We start from the raw sequence: 25,535 nt of genomic DNA, 5'->3' as shown, positions 1-25,535 counted from the left end.
TTTAGCATTGCAAAGCAAACACTGCATGCGTGTCATATATACTGTCTGCACTTCTGGCCCTAGTGCCCAGTACGACAAGGACCTACTTTGGTGTCTTGTTATTGGCAATATGTTCCTGGAAACGTGTGCTTTGTTCGTTCTAAAACATAACGGTCATGACGCTTTCTCAGTTGTTTTTTTTCATTGTTGTTACAGAAGGTTGCGTCAGGAGGGGTGCAACCGAGGCACTGGTTGAGTGTACTAGAATAGAGTGTACAATCTATAGGCATTGGAATTGCACTGCCAGTACGGTGGAAGTGGGTGGAAGCATAGCCTTTGAGATTTGGAGATCACGTACACAAAAAAAAAAGAAGATCATGTGCAACAAAAGGTATTCCTTGCTGGAAGCCGGCAAGAGCGTGATGAAATAGTTTAGCTCGTGCATTTGAACAATGGCCTCTGAGATGGCAACGTTGCGACCATCTCAGAAGAGCAGAAAGTTGGGCTAGTTGATGCTTATGCTTGAGATACTTGATAGTTGACAGATACTTGATAGATACTGAGATACTTGATTATTAAAGGGAAAATCAGACATCCACCCTACGAATGGGTGGATGTCTGATTTTTCCTTCATTAATTACTTCGCTCTAACTTGCGGGTTTCCGCAGAACTATTACGTCGAATTGAGATGGTTGATACTTGAGACGCCATTAACTAGTGCAAAAACAACATTGGACGGCAGCATTAACTGGCTTTGTGTCCTGTGTGCTTCTCGCTGTCGTCCGATGTTGTTTTCGAGCTAGTTAATAATCTCTCAGAACCGCATAGTGTTCCTGTATATGCCCCCGCAGGGAGCAGAATTGCCCATAACTTCTGGAACTTTTCCGGCGCCGCTCGCACCGCTATTCGCCGAGTGCGATCACGTGGTGCAAAATGACGTCAAAAGATCAACTGCGCGCTCCGAAGCCAACTTTACGGAAACGGCGCGGATCGACTCGTTTCTGTCAGTGCCATCAAAATTGCAATCAGCGAACCGTGAGCGTGCGTAGCAACGATTGGCTCTGGGTTGCAGGTACGGTATTCGCGAGGATATTAAGTTAATAACTTTGGTGAAGTGCTACGAAGCAGATCAGTTTGATACTTGTATTCCAGTATGACGGGTTGCAGCGCACCAAACTGCGCAAATCGCACGGAAAGAGGCAAAGCTTTATACGCGGTGTCGTGCGGACGGACAAGACCGGCCGGCTCCGAAAGGGACCAGGATATGCGAGGTGCGTTCGCCTTGTTTACACTAAAGCGGCATTTACCTCGAGTAACACTCCTGTATACACGCTGAAATGGGTATATACGCCTGGCATGAGAGGTTGTTCACTTGTGCATTTTTGGTGTATATGTGCAGCGCCACACAGACGCGGCCACAAAGAAAGGAAGACACGTACGTCTGTGTCGCGCTGCGCATATATAAGCCAAGAATGTTAACTTACCAACTCGCTCAATTCGCTTTGTTGCTTAAGCAACAAAGCGAATTGTACTCGTACAATTGTACGAGTGTTCCGACTATGCGGTTCCAGAAAAGTGTGTTCAGAACGGAGTAAATACTAGCAGGTGCAATTTGCCCGTTGCAGAATGGCTTTTCTCTGCTCCGCTTTCTTTTTTTTATTTTTTTGTCGGCGTCCTGATTTTTCATGTAAAGTCGATTAATGTGCTGGTGTTCATTGTTTTGTAGTAAGCGAAAACACCGTGCGCTCCCGCTTATGAGACAGCTGCGATAGCTTCAGCATTTACAGCCCGCAATATATGTTGCTTGTTCGACCAGCCTTAGTCGACGCGAGGAACGTGAAATTATTCTTGTACGTTTAATAAGCGCTCTGTTATAGTAAATTAACCTGAGTAGTATGAAGAGATAAAGAAATATGTGCTGTCATATTACAGTCATGCAATGTGTGAATAATTACTTTGCCAGTTTGTCATATCTTAATTATGTGATTATAGTCCAATAAAAATAACCTGTTGTTATACTCTTAATAACTTGTTGCCTTTCCAACTAGTGGCCTTGAATTCTTCCCCCCAAGGCTCCAAGAACCAGCACTCATCCCCTGCTGCCACCAGCGATTGCTCATCCGTTTTCTTGTACGAAATAAATTTGATCTAGAAGCTCGTGCATCTTGAATCTTTTTCCACTTTCAGATTTGCTGCTACGAAGCAGCTTTTAAGTTTGTGGTATGAATCGTAAAAATAAGCTTTGCATAAGATGTGCACATGTGAACACTTGAAATGCGTTTAAATTTACGTGTCTGCACCGCATATATCGAAAACGTGCAGCTGCTGTGAACGACGTTTAGATGATGAATTCTGACAGTCAACGGTCACTCACCTAATTGCTGGCACGATAGTCTGTTGGCGACATTCATTATTCGTCTCGTTTTGGCAGCCAAAATGTGCTCACATAACTGTCTACCACACGTGTGTGAAGTTTTCTTTAAACACCCTTTTAAACATTTCTTGCCTTCCGCCTCCGCGAGAAAACTTGTTATGCATGCTGAAAAACATTGCATCGCTTTTTGTTGCAAGGTAATGCGCGTTTGCACGCGAACTTTTGAGCTGTTCGAGCCACGGGCGCAGTGAGGATATTATATCGAGGGGGGTCCTATTCTTTATATGTACATTCGTGCGTGTGTTTGTATATGTGCGTGTATATATGTACACACAAACTAAAAGATTCGGGGAGTTGGCACCTCTCCGGCTACACCAATCGTTCGAGCTTGGCCTGCATTAAAAAGTTTCTTCTTGCTCAGCGGTTGCGTACAGCTGCCGCATGTAGCTCGCGACCAGCAGACAAAAGAACAAATGGAACATTGCGCGGGATTTCCTCCTGCGCGCGCGAGAAGTGGCTCCACTGCAGAGCTGGATCATAAACCGGACCTATGCGCAACCCTGCTCCCTGCGGGAACATGTACAGGAACACTAAGAACCGCATAGAGTTTACTGTATATGCTACCAAAGGTAGCATATACCAAAGGTAGCATATACAGTAACTCTAGAACCACATAAAGTTACTGTATATGTTATCAAAGTTTTTTGGTAGCGTATGGAGTAACTCTAGAACCGCATAGAGTTATATGCTACCAAAAGCGTATACTCTAGAACCGCACAACGTTGAGCGCCGCCTCGTAGCGCTTTGAAAAAACGGAGCGGAGTCAGGTTCTAAATTCGTACGCACGGGGACGCAGCCATCGTTGGGGGCGTTGTTTCTCATGCGCGCGCTGTTCGCACGCGCTGGCGCAAGTGAGCGCAGATCTTGCGTGCAGCGGTCCCGCGGCTCCACTTTTGAAAGACGACGCCCCCCAGCACATAAGCCAGCCAGCCATCTGCAGACACCACTGGCATCACCATGGCCGTTGTCTTGGATACTTGGTCGAACCGAGGAGCGGAACGCCTGTGGGGTGAGCACCGCATGTGCGATTGCGGGTTTCGATATCCATTCATATGCGCGCGCACGTTAGCGGGTTGCGCTTTCAGTTTCCTGCGCCCGATTCACGTGGTGCTAGGACGGCCGCTGCAGATGACTTTGCAGACTGCGGCGAAGGTTTCGTTCGTTTACTAAACGTTGCAGCCGACCGTAGAATTGCGTCGTACGGGTCTCTGACGTAGCATACATAACGGATGCATACACGCGTGAGTCTCTCCACATCGCATCGCATGACACCGCGATCACCGCGCGCATCAGGTTTCCCGGGATTGTCCGAGTGCTGCGCGAAGACAACTGCGGGTTTTTACCACGACTGCGCGGCGATAGAATCGTTCGACTCTGCACGCAACAGCTGGGCACCGATCGGAGAAGCTTTAACGAATGAACCGCAACGGTTGTCCGTCGATCAATTAAAGCGCTACCGAGCAACGCCGGTTTGTCACGTGTTTCTTTATTCGACTGGCGCATCAAACTTAGACAATACGAATGTTTCTGTGTCTGAGGGCCCCGATCCCCGTTTGGAGGTCCAGGTCTGCAGGAAAAACAAGCTCGACTGTGTATTCTGTTGTGTGCGTTTGTTATGCAAAAATGAATGAATGAATAAAAATCCTTCCAAAAATATTTCCAGAATGACTACGTGAAAGGGTGTTTCTGGACAAGTTGGCACATTTATAACTTGACATATAATAGCTCGAAAACGTTCAGTTAAATTCTTGGATTTTACGTGCCAAAACAACAATCTGAATCGGAGACACGCCGCAGTGGGGCACTCTGGACAAATTTTTGACCTTCTGGGTTTCATTAAAGCTCAATAACACACACACGCACACACCCACAGCGGGTGTTTTTGCGAATACTTTGATGATATTTAAAAATAGCCGTTTTGAAATAAAAGGACGGTCCCTTCGGAGACATGCCGTGAGTGGTGGCGACCACGGGGGGACGGATTACACGCGGTAATTAGTCGCTAATTGACAAATATCTATTAATTACCTTTTAAACATTTAGTGTCAGCGGGCTCATCGCAATTGGGAAATTAAGGTGAGCTCTCCGTACAAGTCATATGACCTTTTGGATCTAGGAAAAATGTGATCACCTGCGGAACTGTGACATCAGAAACTTCGGCTATCAGAGCGCGCGAAACCGAAAGTGGGAAGCTGCAGGGGAACGCAAAGCCACGCCCCTCAAAGGGACGTTCTGCCTACGTCACTCAGCAGTGGACAGCCAGAGCTCCACCTCTACGTGCTCCTCGCTATCGTGTGGGATTCAGTAAAGTGCGACACACAGCAAATAATCTGTTGAACAAGTGAACGTCACTGAATTCCGATGGAAGAGAATTAATTGAAAGTCACTAAAATGAGCTCCACTTGTTTGGCATGTTGCTGAACGCATGTCTTTGTCATGTCACACCACCGCATGCACACACGTCGCAAATTATTTGCTATGCGTCGGATTAAAAGTGTAAATATGAAAAGTCGCAAATTCACCCGAAAGGCGAATTGCGATAGCAAATTATTAGACAGCTATACGAAGTAAGCATAGCAGTTTTATCGGCCGCATAAACCCTAAACATTCGCTTCCTAACTAAATGAACAAGCATTGTGTCACGAGCGCACTGTCAGATATAAGCACATCTCGTTGGCCGCGGACAGTCGCTGTCAAAACGCTCTTGTGAAGAGCAGCAGCAGCAGCGAGCGAATTGACCTTCGTGCTACCTCGCGCCTCAACACGAACTAAGCGGAGAAAACAGCGCACTCGAAGCTATCAGCCCTCGGCGGCCCTAGACTCTGTCCCCATTTCAGATCGCTTTCAAGGTAGGGCCCGCGCAGCCGCGTTCGGCCGCGCCATACGCAGCCTCCGCCGGAGTAGAACGCCTCCCCCGTTGCCGCGTTCGGCTGCGCCGTACGCAGCCTCCGCCGGAGTAGACCCCCCCCGCCCCCGGTGCCGCGTTCGGCCGCTCCATACGCAGCCTCCACCGGAGTAGAAGGTCCCCCGGTGCCGCGTTCGGCCGCGCCGTATGCAACCTCCGCCGGAGTAGAACGCCCCGGGTGCCTTGCACGTGGTAGAAGAGGGCGCGCGCTTCCTCCCATCGTTCCTCCCTTGCGCGCGAAATCGAGCCACCATCCTCGGCGCACCCTCGCATGCTTTCACTTTCACCCACAGCATACAGCGCGCGGCCACACAGCACTACTTATTTCGTTGCATAACAGTACCCACGCTGTTAGGATCGTCGCATGTTTTGGAACTGCTCACTGGTGCTAAACCACAGCTTAGAACTACAGTCAGAATGCTGCATTGGGGTCACATTATTCAAAACAATTTTCGGAAATACAAAGCGGATTTCCGAGGCTGATCTTATAGGATGAAACGCGCGCATACATCGCGCTGGGTGCTCCATCCGCCTCAGTGCCGCAGCAACTTCGGCCATGCTGACTTAAATCGCTTCAGTACTTCTCGCAGAACCGTTTAATGACGCCACGTCGTACTAAATAGACCGCGCTATGCAAAAAAACAACCACCAGAAACTGTCGCTGCACGTACACCTGTGGCGTACAAAACGGAGCGCTCACCCAAGCCATAATGCCGACTACCCAATGGTGGCGGCACTGCGTGAGTAATATGGCGGCGCCCATGAAAGAAACGGTCCATAGTATTCACAATGGCGGCAAATTTCTGTTTTTGCATTGTACATTATGGAGGGTCACTTTTTAACAGCATAAATAAATTATTAGGAAAACAACAAAAATTAGCAGCTTCGCATGCGCAGGACTCTTCGAAGAGTCGCGGTTAGCAAGTACGTACGTACAAGCAAGTACATACGTCTAGTTCCCTGAGCAACTTCTCATGTTCTACATCTGAAATTTGTTGTATAATTTAGCTCCAATTTTACGTTTGGTTGAGCATAGTCGATAATTTTTAAAGATTCGAGAGGTATCCTAAAAGAATTCCTTTTTACGAATAGTTGCTATTCGATTCGAAGACCGTATCGAATATATAGCACAATATTCGAATCTTTATGCGAAAGTTCGGAATAAACGCTAGACTCAGTTTCATAGTTAATTGCTTATCCATAAATGACACCGTTGCGTTCGAAAGAATGCGTACTCAACGTAGAAAGCTTTAAAAGTACTTTATGTCCGAAACCGGACTGTGTATATGAGAAAATATTTTGAAATCCGCGATGTCACACTCACGTGGCAGCTCTGAGGTTTCGGTGCTAAATTCAAAATATGAATTCGGGCTTTCATTTTTCGAGGAATAATCAACCTTCTTCTGTTAAATTAACGCAGATAGCGTTTTGAAATAGCTTACTAAAATGAGCCTTATTTACTACAGGTCTTTCGTGTATTTTTGTTCTTTCTGTCTTCCATATCCTTCTCTCACTCACCGTGACTTGGCGGGCTGCGATGCATACGACAGAGAAGGCAACAAGATCAGGCCAGTTCATTGTCCATGAGGTTTCGAAACATGCGCGTACTATACCCTCCGAACTGAAAGCAGCTGTCGTCTGCGGCAAGTTCTGCAGCAGACGTGCCATGCTGGCACGTTGCGGTGGCACGCTGCTCCGTGCCATCGCATCACTCACATATCCGGCGTGTATAGCTGTCGTCGGCGCTGTAGCGGCTATTCTGCGCTCTATGCGATGTCCATGCTGTAAACCACAGGTGACGTACATACACATGCTCCTTGTCATCGTCGCTTTGAGTGAGAATGATATATGCAATGCAATCTGTTTTGTTCCTTTAAATGTCCGTTCGATTCGCCTGTAGCACTGTGAGCCAGTCTACGGCGGTTCACGAGAAGTTCAGCAATTGTGCAGCTCGATTTCTGCGGGGCAGGCACAGCGCGACACTCGAAACGAATGCCAATTGAGGGGCAGACGCGGTGCAGACGTTGTGTTTTGTCCGACTAATGTGCACGCAGTGCGTAAGCTTGAGAGGTCCTGAACTGCTTGTAGCATGCGTTTCCTTCTGAGGTGTAAATACTCTCGCGCTTGTGTATACACACGGCAGACGCACGTAAGCGGGGTTTTAACGGCGCTTGCGCATGTGTGCCGTGTCGTCTGCTGCGCTGCTGCTTCGCACCTGTACGCCTGCACCAAGTCAGCGCCGACAGTAGAGAGGGTGCAGCAAAATCGTGAATCTTCCCTGCACCTTTCCTGCACCCTTTGAAACGAATGACATGGTTCAGAGGGCAGCATTGCTGCGCCGCTGAAACGAATAGCAGGGGGCAGCAGCTCGTGCCCTGGTTCAGGGGGCCCAGTCGAGTCGAACGTACCTTAACTGCGGCATAGAAAGTTGGCTACTGAAGAGCGCGCTATTCCAAGATTGTAGCCACACCCACGCGCACGCACGCTAACACACACACCCACGCGCACAAGTAGTTTCAATCGAAGCTATAGCCGGTAGCGCTCTCTTTTTCTTTTTTTCTCGACATGGGTGCATACATATTGAGACGACGCCACATGCGCGATGCCACGCGCAAGCTAGATGACATCCAAGAAGGGCAATTCTTTTTCTGACAGGGATGGAGATGGCGTGCTCACATACTGCGATCCCACGCTCGCTGTTTTTTGCTGCTTCGGTGATCAACCGTGTAAAATTTTCGTTTGTGTTTGGACACGGGTGCTCGCACCCACCCGTGCCAGAATGCAAACTCACCCAACCATCACGTCTTTTCATATTTAACTTTCCGTGTTGCTCATTTAGACAGCGCCCCACATGTCCTACGTAATATTTGCGACACGAAATAAGAATCTGGTAGACATTGGAAAACAAGTTTCTTCTTTATATTTTTCTGCCGCTTTTTTACAACCTTGCATGTCTTTCGGCAGCGCATGGATTACCGACCTTATGCAAAGCCAGGACAGCTTGCATGGGGTGGAAAGCTGTTATAGCTTGTTTTGCGTCCCTTCTTATAGTCTCTGTGGTTTCGCGCTGTATACGGTTACGAAATAATTTGGCGGACGCTTGAGCTTCGCCTTAAATATGGAACGCTATAGCACTCGAAGATCCCTGATTGCTTCTCACGCTTCCTGGCAACTGCAGCTTGTGTAACCGCAATGTTTACCGGGAAACACTAGCGGCGAACGCTGTGCGCGAAGGCGAGCTTTCAGGTGGAAACGCGGCCTCTTACGTGGGCCGATCTTCTGGTATTGTTTCGCGCTTTTAATATTTAAGTCTGAGGAGATTTAACACAGAAATGAATGCGCTGTCGTTGCTTTGTGTTCTGTAATCTATCTATCTATCTATCTATCTATCTATCTATCTATCTATCTATCTATCTATCTATCTATCTATCTATCTATCTATCTATCTATCTATCTATCTATCTATCTATCTGTCCGTCCGTCCGTCCGTCCGTCCGTCCGTCCGTCCGTCCGTCTGTCTGTCTGTCTGTCTGTCTGTGTCCGTCCGTCCGTCTGTCTGTCTGTCTGTCTGTCTGTCTGTCTGTCTGTCTGTCTGTCTGTGTCCGTCTGTCTGTCTGCCTGTCTGTTTGTCTGTCTGTGTCCGTCCGTCCGTCCGTCCGTCCGTCTATCTGTCTGTCTGTCTGTCTGTCTGTCTGTCTGTCTGTCTGTCTGTCTGTCTGTCTGTCTGTCTGTCTGTCTGTCCGTCTGTCCGTCCATCTGTCTGTCTGTCCGTCCGTCCGTCCGTCCGTCTGTCTGTCTGTCTGTCTGTCTGTCTGTCTGTCTGTCTGTCTGTCTGTCTGTCTGTCTGTCTGTCTGTCTGTCTGTCTGTTTATTTATCTGAGTACCTCATTACATAAGTTAGATGAAAAAGATCAAATGTAAGTGATGTGTACAATGTAAATGATATAGGGAGACATTAGATACAATAAAAAAAATTGTCACCCGGCGTGGTGGCTTAGCGGCTATGGTGTAGCGCTGCTAAGCACGAGGTCGCGCGATCGAATCCCGGCCGCGGCAGCCGCATTTCGACAGAAGCGAAATGCAAAAACGGCCGTGCCCCGTGCATTGGGGGCACGTTAACGATCTCCTGGCGCTCAAAATTAATCCGGAGTCCCCCAGTAAGGCATGCCTCATAATCAAATGGTGATTTTGGTACGAAAAAACCCATAATTCAATTTGAAAAAAAAAAAAAACTGACCTCTACAGAGGCTAAGTAAATCAGAGGAAAAAAAAACATCCGCGCGAGCTCTCCTCTGGGAGTTATCTAAATGATGCGTAAACATTTCGTAGTACTGACGTGGTGCTTCGTGGTATTAGGCTGGTGTGTTTTGCATAAGTGCGAGAACGACCGCGAAGGAACCGTGAAACGGAGAAGCGCGACTGCGACACCGAACTGTTAGGTGAGATCTGCACGAGACGACGTAGAAGAGCGTGGAAGACGCGAGATAGAAGCAATGTTTACTGGTATTATAGATAGCCCGCAGCCGATGTGGACGTGGAATGAAATCACGAGGAAGATGTAGCAACCGAAGAAGATGTACGCAACATTTATTAGGTGCACTGAACCATTATGAACCGTGATCGACTGTGCTCTGGCGGCGGCTACCTCTGGCGCGGCCCGTATCTTGAAAGCGATGCGCGATGCTGCTGATAGGTTCGCCGGCGGTGTTCTCGTCGCTTACTTAGCGTTAAAAAGAGACACGCGGGCCCGTATCTAGAAAGCGATTTGCGAAAGCGGCAGAGTGCGACATGTGCTGAGAGCTCCGTGAGGCAAAAGGTTGGAAAGTTGGGCGAGTTGGTACGGTAACATGATCATGAATTGTATATAGCGTGAAGTGACACAGGCAGAGAACAGAAGCGCTCGTCCTGTTTGCTTCTAGTCTGTCTGTGTCACTTTGCGCTACAATTCAAGACCAAGCTCCGTGAGCGCCGTGTTCACGCCGCTTCGTTGGCGCTGAACTGAGGGGCAGCACATAGGTGAATCCGCTCGCTGCTGCTGGCGCTCGGACGGACGGAGGGACGGTTTTTTTCTCGTCGGGTAAGCATAGAAATGCTTACGCATTGAAGAAGAAAGAAGAGCGGATTGTATACAATATGCGGTAGCATGAAAAAATAATGAGCCATTCCGCTCTGTGAAGGCGGATGACAAGCGAAGCTGTTTAGCACACGACACAGAGGTGACACAGAATTTTGAACAAAGGCACGAAATCATTTAATGTCTCGATCGGTGGCCATCGTGACGAAAGGTAGGCGCACACAAATTTAGTGTCATTCGCGTAGACGACGGGACCGCCTTCCCGAGGAGCTGTAGGAAACTAGACACGCGTGACGTTTCGACGTGACCGCCACTACGGGAGAGTGGAAGGAAAGGAAATGAGATACGGAAGCGCTTAGAACGGCGACTAACAGAAGGGCAAAGTTTTTGATTGCTTTTGAGGCGAAAGCGTCAAATGGTCCGTCGAGCGAAAAAGCGGGCCATTCGACGTCGGTAGTCTGTAACGGCGAGACGGCACCCGAAGTCCCATTGGCTGCGGTGCCACGTCACGAGCCTGCCTCGCCGGAGCAGAGCGGGGGAAAGGGAAACCACTTACTGGCCCCATTAGCGCTGCAGCTGTTGCGTGAGGGGAGAGGAAATCGCCGCGACGCCTACGTCACTTTCGCTCTCGGAAGCCTGTGCTATCTGCGCGTTCCTTGTCCGAGCAAGCTCTCGCCCTGCGTTCTAACCGCACCTCGTTAAGGCCAAATCGAAACGCACACGGCACGCGTCTTAAAGCGCTCGTGCTCGAGCTTACTCGAAGGACCGTTCAACGGCGTTCAATTGGACATTACTGCTGACGCATTCACAAGTCATAGGAAACGCTTACGTGTTTTGGATTTTCTTAAAGAGGAAGGCCTCGACTTGTCTTGTCTCGTCCTTCCTCGTCTTGTTTGCGCTGGTCTAGTCAGTATCCTTTTGACCACGTGCACGTGAACTTCAGAGCGGGAAACTGGCCCAATAAGCCCTTGTGTAGTACGTCATACTATCAAGGCTGCCACAGTTGAGCCAGAAAAAGTATTTATTTTTTGTTTATCTATACATACCGCAGGCCAAATTTCCGGGCCTAGCCAGAGACATAATCTCAGAGAAACATGCAAAATATCACATAAATCAACATAAAAGTGTAAAATATGCCAACGCAATACCTAAATACTGACAAAGTATAAAAAAGGGATAGACAAATGTAACATTAACAATTTTGTAACGTAAAAAGATTGATTTATTCTTTCTCCGCTAACTGAAAAAGAAGATTCTATAGCTCTTCCAGAACATCGTTCGATTTAAACACACTGGGTGATAATTCGTTCCACTCTTTCACGGTCCTAGGGAAACAAAGTGTGTTCACGAAAATTAGTTCTAGCGAAAATTGGTGCCGGTGAGTGTTCAGCTGCATTTATTTTTTTTTTTTGAATAAGAGTAATCGCAAGCCCATGCGCATACTCCCGCACGCTCAGGCAGGCAAACACACGCACACACGCGTGTGTATTCACACACCTGCCCACAAATACCGCAGGAAAGATTAATAACAATGACGTCAAAGATAAGGAAACGTTGACAAGAAAATTGTGTTATGTCATAAAAGAAAGTTGCTTAAACCTTCTGTTAAATATAGTTCCGAAACAGTTACAGATTTCCTGTAAGGATTTGCACAAACTTGGCACATATTTGGACGAACATGGTAAGAGGAACACGAAAGACAACAAGTAGGCTGGCGGCCGCATTTCGATGGGGGCGAAATGCGAAAACACCCGTGTACTTAGATTTAGGTGCACGTTAAAGAACCCCAGGTGGTCGAAATTTCCGGAGTCCTCCACTACGGCGTGCCTCATAATCAGAAAGTGGTTTTGGCACGTAAAACCCCATAATTTAATTATTTTAACAAGTAGGCTTTATTTTTTATTTTACTTGTCGCTATCCAGAACATGTTTGGGTAACTGGAGACCGTGGCTGCACAGTGCAGACGCGTTCCCGAAATTGCAATGAAAAAAAGATAAATGTGCACATGTTTGTAGTTCCAACTAGCGAGAGACTAAACAGCGATAGGAAATGGAGTACGTAGTTGTATGGCTCGTGAAACTGTGTGGTTCGCAGCGTAGCAACAATGAAAACACTTGACAGCGCGTCAAGCTTGCATCGCGAAACGACGAGAAAAGGGTTACACGAATGCGTCAGACGCGATTGCGAAGGGACGCATGCTATACGTGAGTGTCGGCGTGCGCTTCCTGTTATTGGGGATGAACGGACGTCAGTATGCGATGGCCACCTCCGAAGCCCTCATTTCCAGGGAGCACGGTGGCCTTGAATTGTATTTTCTTCATTTAAGCGGCGAACTTGTGTGGAACAGCCATAAACGTTGCGCGAACCTATTATACGTAAGAGCCTAAATTCAACAACAAAAACGTCCTGCCTCTACCGACCCAACAGTGAATTCTCCCGAACTATACATAAGAACCGCTGTAGTTGACTGGACGTCTTCGAATCGTGAAATTGCCGCGCGTCAGTGGAGGTTGCATACGCAATCGAGCATCGATACATCAAAACGGTGGGTGGGGGGTTCTTTGAATATTCGACAGTTTGTGCAAATACGAATTGAATAGTATTTGCTATTCGATTCGTATCCGACGATTTCGACTGTTCGTAATTGCCGAATGTTCGTCTCCGTTCGAATACGTAAGGAATAGCGACGTTCACTGGAGTCTCAAGTGGGGGAGCATCGATACGAGTTAAGACTGTTCCGAATGATATTACGCCGCACGGAGGTGGCGCGGTGTTTCGCGCGCGAATAATTTCCTGCGTGAACGCGCGGAGCAGATAAACCTGGTGAATTATTTGTTGTCAATTATCAAGAATTCCTCGCTTTTATGCAGTCTATATACGAATTTGTTCTTTCGATTTAGGCGGAGTAATTCATAATTTGACTTGTCTAATTACTTTGTTTCTACATCGATTTAAAACAACGTGCGCTGCTGCTGTATATTATCACATATTTCTTTTTCTTCAACGAGCTTGACACTAACGTGTATCTGGTGACGTGCTGTTGCCTCGTTCTTTTTTTGTCGCTGTCATTGACCCGGTGAGCCATGCAGATAACTGAAAACAATTACGCTCATTTCATCTTTGCACGGCGTGAGTATGTACTACTGCATCCACGACAGCACTTCGTACGTCTGTTATGATTCGTTAGGTTGTTTTTCACCGTTGTACCTTGACATTTATTTGTTTGTCTCATTACCTGCAAAATATTTGAATGTTGTGTATGCCTAATCACTGAATATATCCGCTAATACTATGTTGTTTAGCCATTCTTTCTTTTTTTTTGTAATACTTCGTTTCCTTTAAGCTTCCGTTACCGTGGATTTGCTCGTTTCATATTTATTTACGATGCTTACCACAAGACCCCCGCCACAACTCTTACATGGATTATGAAAACCTACTTGTTTATACCTACGCATCTGTTATTTTCTTGACGATGATAATAAACACTTTCTCATGTTTTTCTTGAGTCGTTTCTCATATAGAAAGCTCCTATTGGTTAAGGAGACGCCCAGTTGTGAAGTGCATTGCATGCACGTATATAATATTGTAAATAGCTCCTTTTTTTTTCGCCTAACTCCAAACCCCCCTGCAACATGATTTATTTTTGTCACATTGCTTAGAAATGAATCACTATTCCATTTTCCATTCGATATTTGGAGATCGTCTTTCTCGAATGTTCATATTTGATTCTGTTCGGAAATTTAGCTTTTCCAGCGCCACTAATCAAAACCAATAAAAACCAAGATTATTTTTTTTATATTGCCCAGAAATTTGATGACGTTGTTGGTGCAGGCGGGTCTAGCCTGGCAGTCAAGGCTGGCAATTTCTTCGCCTGTATCACCTCTTTCGGGGCAAATGCGAAAGCGAATCAGAAATACGCCATTGCCCATATTTTTTATTAGCCAAAATAAGGTACATACGTGTAATTACAAATATACGTACTATTCTACGTTCCTTACACTATTTTCGCACATAGTCCCCGCACCGGTTCAGACGTTTGTCTCATCGCAGCACTAAATTTGAGATGCGGTTGTCGTCAGTCAGCGACGTACGCGGCCTCCCCTAACGCTCATTGTCATGCAAGTCTTCGCGGCCCTCTTGCGAACTCACAACACCACCGCCTCACACTTCTCAAAGCGAGACACCCATGCCCATACGTGGGCTGCATTTCCCTGTGGATTTCGATGGTCGTTCGTTTCTTGCTGCACAGAAAACGAATCCCACTTCGTTGTTCGTGTACGCCGTGGACGTGTTAAGCGCAACCGCCATCTTCAACAGCTGACAGCAGCCTTGTGCTGTGGAACTACCGGCCGATAAAGCCTGGCCCGTCCAAGAGAGGCCCACCGCTCGGAACGGATATGTTGACTTCGCATTTGCAGCCGTAATTTGGCTAAAAAAATAGGGGAAAATACTTTCTGATTCGCCTTCGTAGTTTGTCACCCGGTGCTGCCAACCTCTGCAGCTAGTTTCCCCTTAACTCAGATAAATTCTCTAGATTTTCCTTTTTATTTCAGGATAAAGTTGTTACCTTTGTCAGTATGACATTTCTAAACATAATTTTTTTTTGTTATGCAGAGGGAGTGCTAAACTATAGTGTAAATTCAGTTCCAAGATCGTTTGTACAAATTTAAATTATGAAGTCTCCGCACTCAAGCTGAAATGTTGCAGTGTAAGTTCCTGCAGTACAAGAATTTTTGCTTCTTCCGCAAATGCTTCCTGGATGTGGGAAATTTTTTTTTTCACAAGGCCTCCACAACCAAAACTGCCGCACCATTCTTTTTAACAAAGTTTATTTCCTTCTTCTTCTTCACAAGGCTTAACATCCCTAGATCTATGGAAATGTGCCTAGGGTTGGAAGCAGTGCTGCTGTAACCACATGCCTGAGAGTCGGCTGTCGTGAAGTAGCAGCACGTGCAGAAGGCGCAGCACTTCTCTGCGGATGGTCTTGTGATATTGGGGATACACTAGACGTTGTACAAAGTCGGGGGCGTGGGAAACCTCTTTTATACGCAAGACATCAAGTAATACGTTTGGATCCGCCTTACAGCGCCGGCGGAAATATATACAATGCTCTGTAAAAAATGTTATTAATGCGAGGTCCAACGAAAATGGCATATCAGCTCTGCGGAACTCAACAAGCTGGAGGAAGGCTCGTGAAAGGAAAAAAAAAATTATCCACCTGACTGTGGTACGAAGCTATGAAGAAAAAACACACGCGGGTTGCTATCGGGGGGGGGGGGGGGGGGGTGGCGGAAGGAAGCTTCTTTAAAATGGTCTTGTGGGCCGGTTGGATCCTCTGACCACCAGGACGAATTTATTCCTCTGCTGGCAAACTTTTTTTTTGTGAGGAACCCGTGTGACCTCTTTTTTTTTTTTTTGCAGCTTTGTGCTACATTTTCGTAGATCTATTTTTTTTTCCTTTCATAGGGTTAGCTTTTATAAGTTAGCTCTGTTAACTTATGATAATCAAATGCTCTTTTTTACGAGCACATTTCTTTATAATTTTATCTTGCGATTTGGTATGTATATATATTTCTATAATATGTAATTAAATGTTGGTTGCCACCTTCCGATGCTTATGTTACTTTACTATCTTGCATGCATTGTGAAACAGTCGGTCTCCCTGACATTTCTAGTTTGGAACTTCCTAATGTAATGCTCAAAACGTACGTTTTCCTTTGCGCTACAAACGAACCTCAGACTTTACCGTCGCAGAGCAACACATGGGCTATGAGAAACGCCGTAGCGTGGGCGGCTTTGGATTAATTTTGACTGTCTGAGCTTCTTAAATTGCGTCACAAGTAGGAAGTTATACAAGCTGCTGGATTACATATGTGTTCTAGGACGCTCTAAACTTTCTAATTGGAAGTCTCAATGGCTTGAAGTTGATAACCTGCGAAGTTGGTTTTTACCTGCACATAAATATATGTGGGCGACCGCTTTTCTTTTTGCATTTCACCCCCGTCAGAATGTAACCGTAGCATTCGGGAGTCGAGCCCGCGACCTCGTGCCCAGCAACAGAGCGCAGTAACCACTTGGTCACCGCGGAAGTTGAACATACGAGAAGTGAGAGCTTGTGGAAGGAGCAGTTTAGCTTAGAGATCAAACGCGGGTAAATTGTATTCCACTTCAGCTTATTAAAATAAATTGGGTGTAACTCTTTAGGAAGGTCATGCAATGCCCAAAACAGACAGCCGGTCGTCTGTCATAGATCAAAAAGATTGGTCGGAGAGGTAGTGGGAGAAAAGCTTCAACGAAAACTGGAGAACTTAGCTTGGCCAACGGCTGTGAGGCAGCTCCGGGCGACTAGGGTGAGGGATTGTGTAATAAAATATTTTAAAATATAAGAAAAGTCTGAGAAAAAGAAGTAAGCAGCACAGAAACTACCTAACACCAATTTGGGAACGAAATGACAAGAAAAGAGATTGTTTAATTGTTTGGAGCAGAGGCACACCTAAGTAATTGGTAGGATTATATTAGACCAGATTGGGAGGGTATGAAATCTCCAGGTTAGTTAGACTTAGGCAGGAGAGAATTAATTGGCATTATTGTTTGTCCCACAGTGAATTCGGGTACACTGTAACGAGAAAATTCAGGACGAACATATTCAGAAAAAGAAAAATTATGGGGTTTTACGTGCCAAAACCACGATATGATTGTGAGGAACGCCGTAGTGGTGGACTCCGAATTAATTTTATCTCCCTGGAGTTCTTTAACGTGCACCTAAACTTAAATACACGTTTTTTTTTTTGCATTTTGCCCCCAACGAAACACGACCGCCGTGGCCGGGATTCGATCCCGCGACCTCGTGCTTAGCAGCGCAACACCAAAGCTGCCACGCAACCACGACGGGTCATATTCAGAGGGATAAATTGGCGTAGCGGCTTCAAAAAACCGTTTGATTAGTAAACTCTCTTTTCTCGAGGGGACACCGAACAAAGCAACCTCTTAGCCGTTCTATCCGTTGGGGCGAATTCGCCACGCTTTGAACACGGGTATATCGAAGACCCGAGGACAGCCCGATTTCATGGCAGTTGCTGCAGCGACGGATGTCTCCACACGCATGTAGTCGGCAGGGAGAAGGTTAAGAGGTCGCACGGCGTTTGATTAGCTCATTTAGATCGCTCAGTTCCGACACGTAGACAGACTGTAGGGCTTCCTCGACTCCGCCGTCGCAGGGCAATATTTAGAGGGAGACAGTTCCGAGGCAGTTCTTTCTTTCTTTCTTTCTTTCTTTCTTTCTTTCTTTCTTTCTTTCTATCGTTCTTTCTTTCTCTCTTTCTTTCTCTCTTTCTTTCTTTCTTTTCTTTCTTTCTTTCTGGCACTTAATTGTGGCGTTTAACGCTGTATTGCGCGAACGCAGTTTCGCATCACGAACAATTAGAACAACTTGTTAACATAAATTTCTAGGCAGGGAGAGTACATCTGTGAAAAAAGAAAGAGGGATAGAATGAAATGTCATTCGAGGTAAATCTTAATTAGTACAGTAATTAATTAGCGATTGGTCTGCTGAACTATCCACTATTGGAGCGCAAACTCACGCCGGCGTATCCAATGCAGTATAGTATATATGAGTTGTATGTACGTGCATATGCGTTAAGCTTTAACTGCTTGTATAAGAATCTTGAGGTATCGAACTCGGCGTAGCATGGATGATACCTTACAGGGTTAATTACAGAGTTAACGTGCTGAAGCTGTACGGTGAGCTATGAGGGACGACGTGGTGGATCGAACGTTGCTGAAGTTCGTCCCCATCGGAACGTGTGCCATCGCGATTCTCAGCAGCGTTAATTACAAATTATTTATTGATGTATCTATTTTCATTTCGAAATAAAATAAATTTACAATGTTGAGGAAAAGCTGCACTGACGCAACTTCAGGGACCCTCGACCTTGTTACATGTGCCAGCATGGTTTCAGATATGTAACGGAGTACATACAGGAAATCCAATGCACAAAAACTAAGAGAAACATAATTCTGTCCTGAGAAAAAAACATATACAGAATGTTTGGTCAGAGGTGGTGATTCGGTTCAGTCAAAACAAAAGAAGAATAAATTGCATTCGGATTTTATTAACACGGGCTAACAACGGGAAGGCATTAAATAATTAATTAGTTAGATATGTAGGGTTCAATGGCGCAAAAGTAACTGAGGCTATTAGGCACCAAGCACAATATTAAATAATTAAAATTAGGACAAATTGTGTACTTTCAGCAGTGCCTGCTATTTCATGCGAGTTCAGTAAGGCACATTCGCAGGTTTCTGTAGGTAAGCGACGACGCTCTTTATCATATATATATATATATATATATATATATGAATTTATTTATTTCGCCGGTTTTGTAACAATTACGCGTTAATACTTCTCTGTATGAAGCTCTACGTCTTTGTCGCTTTAACCTATTTTCTTGTTCTACGTGCACTAGAAGTCCTCAAATCGTTTAATTACAAGACGAAAATGGCCAGAAACTCAAACCCCACGAACCCCAACTCAATCTGAAGTCGCCAAAGACCTTGTCTTCAAAAAGAAAAAGAAGGAACACGTGAAATGAGCCCGGCTGAAATGACGACCGACGTGCTGTGCAGTGAAGGCGAAACAAAGAAATGCTTCGCGCACCATTGTAATTGTGCAGTTCAAAAGATTTTTTTATCGCTTGAAAGAAAACTTACTCTTTTAATACTTTCTACATAAATAGGCAGGAATGCATGCTATACAATGCCGATTAAGACATACGTTTACTTGGACCGCTACATTGTGAAAATGAAGTCACAAATTGAGTCAGAACGTCATTGTTTCTTTTTTCATTTTTGTCGTGACATTTCTTATCAGAGTTATCTTTATCACCTAATATAAATACATACCAAGCCCTTATTTGAATATATTCCTCATGGAACAGTTAGCTTTCTTTATAAAGATAATAAAGAAGCGGCAAGTGTCGACTTTTCCTCATGATCAAAAATGATGTAAATTAAAACAAAAAGTAATAAACGACATTGGTCATGAAAGCGTGCCGTCTGGTAAATATAAAAAGAAATTCGCAGTAACAGGTGAAAGCAGTAACTTTGTCGAAAATTTTCTGCCTGGCATAGTTGCACTGTGTGCGCAACCTTGAAAGCGTCCTGACGGTACAAGAAAGTTTTTTTTTCAGAAAAAAAAAAATCGCTTGAATAATTACTTCCCACATTGAAGTAGAATAGTACGATTTTTTTCAGCAGAATCGGAGATCTGAGAAAAGGCACCGTACACTTGAGATGGAATAACCCATATATATATATATATATATATATATATATATATATATATATATATATATATATATATATATATATATAATGTACATATACGCGCTTCACTTGCTTTAACATGAAACGCGGCGCCATTTACATACGGTGCGTTCCTCCAAATTTCGCTCCCATTTGAGTTAACTTTCGGCCTCATATAAGAATTATTTGGTCAAGGCACCATTATTTCAGCCACATTTTCAATATTTAAACCGACTACACACGTGAAATGCATCCGTAAACTGTCGCCTTTAAAAATGTGCGTCATCTTTAAAAATATAATAATAGAATCAAATTATAATGTGACCCTATATGCAAACCGAGTTTCCTAGAAAAATTGATAGGGTTAACTGGGGCGTCACTGTCTACGGGAACTGCAATTATGGCGGTTCAGCCAACACGGAAATGCTGAGATTGTTGAGAATGTTAAGATTTTAGTGCGTTCTAAATAACTCCCGCCATTCAATTCGGCTCCTGTGGCATAGCTGCTGTGTTATTTTTTTTTCGTAATCTTAACCCCGTCAATCAATAAACGTCGCCCTTCTGGCTTAGAACTGCTTTTTTTTTTACTTTGCGATCGAGCGGTCATGTTCAAGAAAATGTTTCGCTGAAAATGCAGCAATGCTCTAGCCACCATAAGTCTGCAATCATTACCCATGCGCACAGAGACCAATTGCATTGATGAGTTTAGGAAACTATAAATGCTTTGAAGTCTACAAAGTGGAATCAATAATGTCACGAGAACGTGTGAAGCCACAAGCACAAAGGCTACACGAAGCCATGTACTGTACATCATTATCACAATAGCGGAACGGTCAGAGTTCACTCTATGGTAATTGTAGGAAACTTTATATGTGCAGTCAAGCACAAAATTTTGCCGATCACCGGATATGAGAAAAAAGCTGAGTATATCCGCCAGCCTCACAACGCAGACTGGTATTCGTATTTCCAGCCTTTGCTAATATACGCAAACGACATTGTGATGCATGGTTTTATTGGCTATACTGTTACAGGCTGCTCGGAAATTCTACGCTTTTATGAGATACCGTGGTCCGTAAACTTTTGTGACCGACTGCACGTATAGACCGTTTCATCGGGCGAGGAGGATAGGGCGCGCGGAGAGCATTTCCTCCTCTCTGGCTTGGGCGATCCGGCGCGGCGCTGTTTGAAAGTATTGCTGTCGCGTGCTGCGGAACGATTTCGAGATGTTTTAGATCGTACTTTGTGAAATTTACGCCACGTTCGTTCATATAAGGTCGTCAGGGAAGCCTTTCGGTGCATCGGTAACTACTGTAGGCAGAAATATGTCTTGGGGGCGCAAAAATGTGACGCGCATGATCAGCCGCGGTGTACGCGCATTATCAGTCGCGGTGCGTGTATGTGTTGTTTAATATTTTGCTTATATCGATTTTAATTCAACAAAGAAAACCGGCGTCTCTGTATCACCAGCATTAAATGGTAAATCAGCTCACTATCTGATCGATTGGCGTAGGGAGTAAAACATAAAACATAAGAGCGCATGCTCGTGCACGGCCAACCCAAGGCAACCACGAAACACCTGAGCGGCAGGCGCTATCAAATATTTGTGATACACTGGCATCGTTCTCACGCATTTCAAGTCTAGTATGCTTGAAATTACCATATGTCTACGCTAGCCTTGCTGCATGAGACCCATGGCTCTGCTCAACACAGCGATCACTGCGGTTGTGTGAGCCAGCACGATACATATATAAGCTGTGTGCTTCGGCATTGCCTTTTTGGCCTGTATACAGCCATAATATATGAGAGGGTTCGCATAAAAAGAATGCGATGGCTATTTTTGAGCGCAAAATTTCCGTAATACGTTGATTACGTCGTAGAGAACTGAACGAACACAACCGAAACAAAAATTCGGTTATCATCCTCTTTCTCTAAAATGCAAGAGAAAACGGGCTAACGCCGCACAACGTTTATAAATATATAACCGCTGATGCCGTATGCTTGGATCATGCGCTATGTAGAACAAATATATCTGTAATCCAGCACCTACTACTGCTTAGGACGCTCGCGCAGTTCGTAAACGGTCGCTTTGCTGGACAAGCTTAATTCAGACTTTGAGGTATGCTGCTATTACTAGCCAAAACTATTTTATTCATGGGTGAAAACCTCATCCATCCAACCAAGTAGTCACTCAATGTAACCCGCAGCGAACAGTTTGAACGCTTGTCAAAGTACAACAGCACAGCTCCTATCGTAGCAGAACGGTACCCACGCTGTTACGATCGTCGCGTATGTTTCGTGGCTTCTAAACCGCAGCTTAGAAATAGAGGATAATACTGCAAAAAGGTCACATTAGTGATTGGAGCATTCGGAAATACACAATTGATCTCCGAGGCTCATTTTAGGCTCAAATATGCGCGCACACCATCATGCTGCGCGTTCCGTCCACCTCAACGCTCAGCAAAAATTCCGGCCATGACGCTTTAAAGCACTTCAGCACGTCTCACAGAACCGTTTACCACGTAGAAGACGCACGTCATACTAAACGGACCGCACGACCGCGAAAACAAACGCCAGAACCTACCGCCGAGCGTATACCTGCCATGCAAAAGACCGCTTTCACCCAAGCCAGTATGGCGCTGCTCATAGGCGGCGCCACTGCGTTCACAATATGGCGGCGCCTACGAAAAAACGGTCTATATGAAAGTTACCGTATTTTACTCTGTAATGCCCGTGCACGCTTGCACATTGAGTAAAATTGGAACAAATTGTTAGCCTTTATTTCTGACCACGGAGGGCACATTTGCATGGAAAATATGAAATGTTACTTTAGTTGAAACTTAATTAGTATAGTAATGAATTAATTAGCAATTATTTCGTCCAGCTACCCAACGATTGCAACTTCACTCTAGCATATCAAAAACGCAACTATGGGCTTTACGTTGCGCAGCAAGTATGCATGCATCAAACTCAGCGCAGCATGTACGCTACGTTGGGCATTACAAGGTTGACGTGTACGAATAGCGTTCAAAACACACAGTGGACACTATGGCCGGCATTGAATTCATACTGGCATTGTCCTTTGAGTGTAGACGCGTTCGCCATCACTTCACGATGCACATGATCTCGCTTTAGCCGAAGGAAGTGGAGTGTGAAACTGTTGGGAGTGCAAATGAGGAAAAGTTTGTTGTGCTGAATTTCCTCGTGGATAGGCGTGTATCAGCGAGCGAAATGCGTTGGCTGACCTCAGCAAGCTCATTATGATCGCGAAAACCCATGCAGAAGCACGGCGCTTTAATGGCGCAAACGGTGTCGAAATGACCTCGGACGTCAACGGATGTCGATATGCCGGAAAGAAACGGCTCGGCGTTTCCAACTGAAGGCATTTTCGCGAGCTCTCACGAAGTGGAGCGCTCGATCCTCGGAAACCGCTGCACGATATGTCACCGGCATTTAGAGTGAACGCGCATCTTTCTGGACTGCGGCTGCTCCTGGAATGGAAGCTTTTTGTGTTTGTATGAATGGCCACGAAATGTGAAAAACTTATGGTGGCCAAGCAAGAAATTTCGCTGGAGACGCTGGAGCCAAGGTTTGGACAAGGAGACTTCGTCAGTACGACGACTGTCAGCAGTGTTGCCCTGATGAATCTGTCTCTGTCTGTCTGTTCGGCCGCTGCTTATTACTTCAAATCTACATCCTCCTATAAACCTGTCCTGCTTGACCTTAAATATGGAGAGGGAGAGGGAGGAGTAGGAGGAGGAAAGGCAGGGCGGTTGACTTTGTGCTCTTTGCTATCCCACACGCGAGGAGGGGATGTGCCAGTGAGAGAGAGAGAGAAGACAGCAATACAGGTTATCCGCATGCACTGGATGATGCCCAGCGTTTCTTACGACCCTTAAATAGCATACGAGTATTATCTGTCCGGCAGTCGCCTTCCGGTCAAAGTACATCGTGCAAGCTCTGCGGCGTGAGCATCTGCTCGGAGACAAGCTGAGATTTCAGTACGAGCTTCGCCCTCAAAGCTGCGCTACATCCGCGCTGCAAAACAGTTCCCAGGAGACGTCGACATAGAAAGAAGTTCGCCTCCGCGGTGACGTCACGGAAATGACCGAACGTAATTCGCTGGCGCGTCTGTACGAATTCTCTTCGAGTTGTACAACAGCATACTTGCCCCTGCATTCTCGGGTTGTCACCGACACTATATAGTGCGGTGGATGAGACATAGTCAGTTGTGTTGTCGAACTAGGGTCCTATAGCATAGAGCTATTCTGTGCCATTTTATTCCAATCTCTTAACGTTAGATTTACGTTACCGCTGACGCAAACACACGCGGTGCCCCGCAACGTTGTTTGAAACGCCGAATCGAATGCTCTCCTTGTTCACAGGAGGTCGTTTTTGCCAAGTTTTCAAACGAATAGCATTGCCTACTCTGACAGTGTTTCTTTATATAATTGGCTGACAAAAGGCGAGGAACGTGCAGTTCAGAGACTTTGATGGGGCCGAGATAGCGTGGTAAAAGTAGACAACTGGATGAAGTAAGTGTTACCGGCGTCTCCGATTGGTCCGCTTCCCCTTGCTTAGCTTGCGGAGCCTGGTCGAAAATCTTGGCGGCGTGTGACGGCGAGGTAAAAGTGCAGCTAAAACGGATATTCAGCAAAGAAAAGCTGCCCGAATCTCTCATGCATGTCGAAAAGGCTCGGCAACAGTATACTGCATTGCAAAAAAATAAATTATTCGCAAAGAAATTTATCCTCGCCTGCAACCCCGAATAGCCAGCGCCCGAACGATCGGTAGGCAGTCATCGTCTATTCCTTTCGGAACAGGGCAGTCTGCACCTATTAAAAAAAGCTATTCAGTTATGTTAGATATTTTAACTCATCTTTAGTGCGTACACGTCACATTGACGTGGGGAATTTTCGCGGTTTTGTCACTCGCGTGACAGACACGTCTAGTGGGCGTGGCCGAAAGTTCCTGGCCGGAGGTTTAATGGCGACAAAGGCGTAGAATGTCAAGAATTTTGTCGGTTTGTTGGGCATAATCAGTGCTTACACGCCATATTGAGCAAGGGAATTCTCGCGATTTGGTGACGTCACGCGACAGACAAGCGAAGTGGGCGTGGCCCGAAAGATTCAGCCTACTAAGGTAGATTAATGGCGAAAATGCAATAGAAGCAGATTGGAATAGCCTAACGTTATAACGCCCCTTGTACGCTTTGTAAAATATAGACTAGATAGAAGGGGTACAACACCGCAGCGATCTTACTTCTGGTAAAAAAAAAATAACGTAATTTCCCTATCAGTCAAGTATATGCATGGGTGCTTAATTTAAAAAAAAATGATCCTGAATATCTCCTCTTATTCCAGATGTTGCGTGGTCGCTACGCTTATAGGCGATCAATGTATGCTGGAAATCAACCCACCATTGATCTGAACATTCGTGGCACACATGTTCCGAAGTGCAGGTTTTGTTCTAATTGGGGCCAGCGCTGAAGCCTGTCTGCATCGGCTGTCCTTCCAGTTACAGGTCGGCGATCACAGTTGCACCCTGCCATGAGCTTCTTGCAGGTATGGCCCACGCACAGCTCATTCAAACGCGAGGACTCTCCCTCGATCTGAGCGTCGCCTTGACCTCTACGCCGTCGAGGAAGCTCCTCAAGCAACAGGCGCCGTACATAATGGTTAGCGATAGACTCGACGGCACTTCCTGGTACTATCCCGAGTGAGCCCTCAAAAAGAAAAGATAAAAAAACGTCGTCGGGTCTATCCAGCTGCGCTCATTACGCAACGTTAAACTCACAAGGCGACTACACGTACTACATTATAATGTAGCGATCGAATATGCAG

General features: G+C 45.7%; 1 protein-coding gene and 1 long non-coding RNA gene across 2 annotated transcripts in view; both read left to right on the top strand.

Annotated features, from left to right (window-relative positions):
* The first annotated feature begins 976 nt into the window (after positions 1 to 976).
* On the top strand, positions 977 to 2,140 carry LOC129381425 (uncharacterized). Its single transcript, XR_008609612.1, has 2 exons — positions 977 to 1,250; positions 2,028 to 2,140. It is a non-coding gene; the product is annotated as an uncharacterized lncRNA (long non-coding RNA).
* A 1,106-nt stretch (positions 2,141 to 3,246) lies between these two features.
* LOC126517448 (uncharacterized) overlaps positions 3,247 to 25,535 on the top strand; it is a 121,982-nt gene continuing 99,693 nt past the window's right edge. Inside the window, exon 1 of the mRNA XM_055064572.2 lies at positions 3,247 to 3,422. Within this exon, the coding sequence (XP_054920547.1) occupies positions 3,371 to 3,422 (52 nt within the window). The 5' untranslated portion in view covers positions 3,247 to 3,370. The remainder of the gene's footprint in view (positions 3,423 to 25,535) is intronic.

The sequence above is a fragment of the Dermacentor andersoni genome, chromosome 11 (genome assembly GCF_023375885.2).
Source record: "Dermacentor andersoni chromosome 11, qqDerAnde1_hic_scaffold, whole genome shotgun sequence".
NCBI lineage: Eukaryota > Metazoa > Arthropoda > Arachnida > Ixodida > Ixodidae > Dermacentor > Dermacentor andersoni.
Note: the sequence above shows the minus strand (reverse complement) of the source record. Positions and strands in the feature narration are given on the sequence as shown.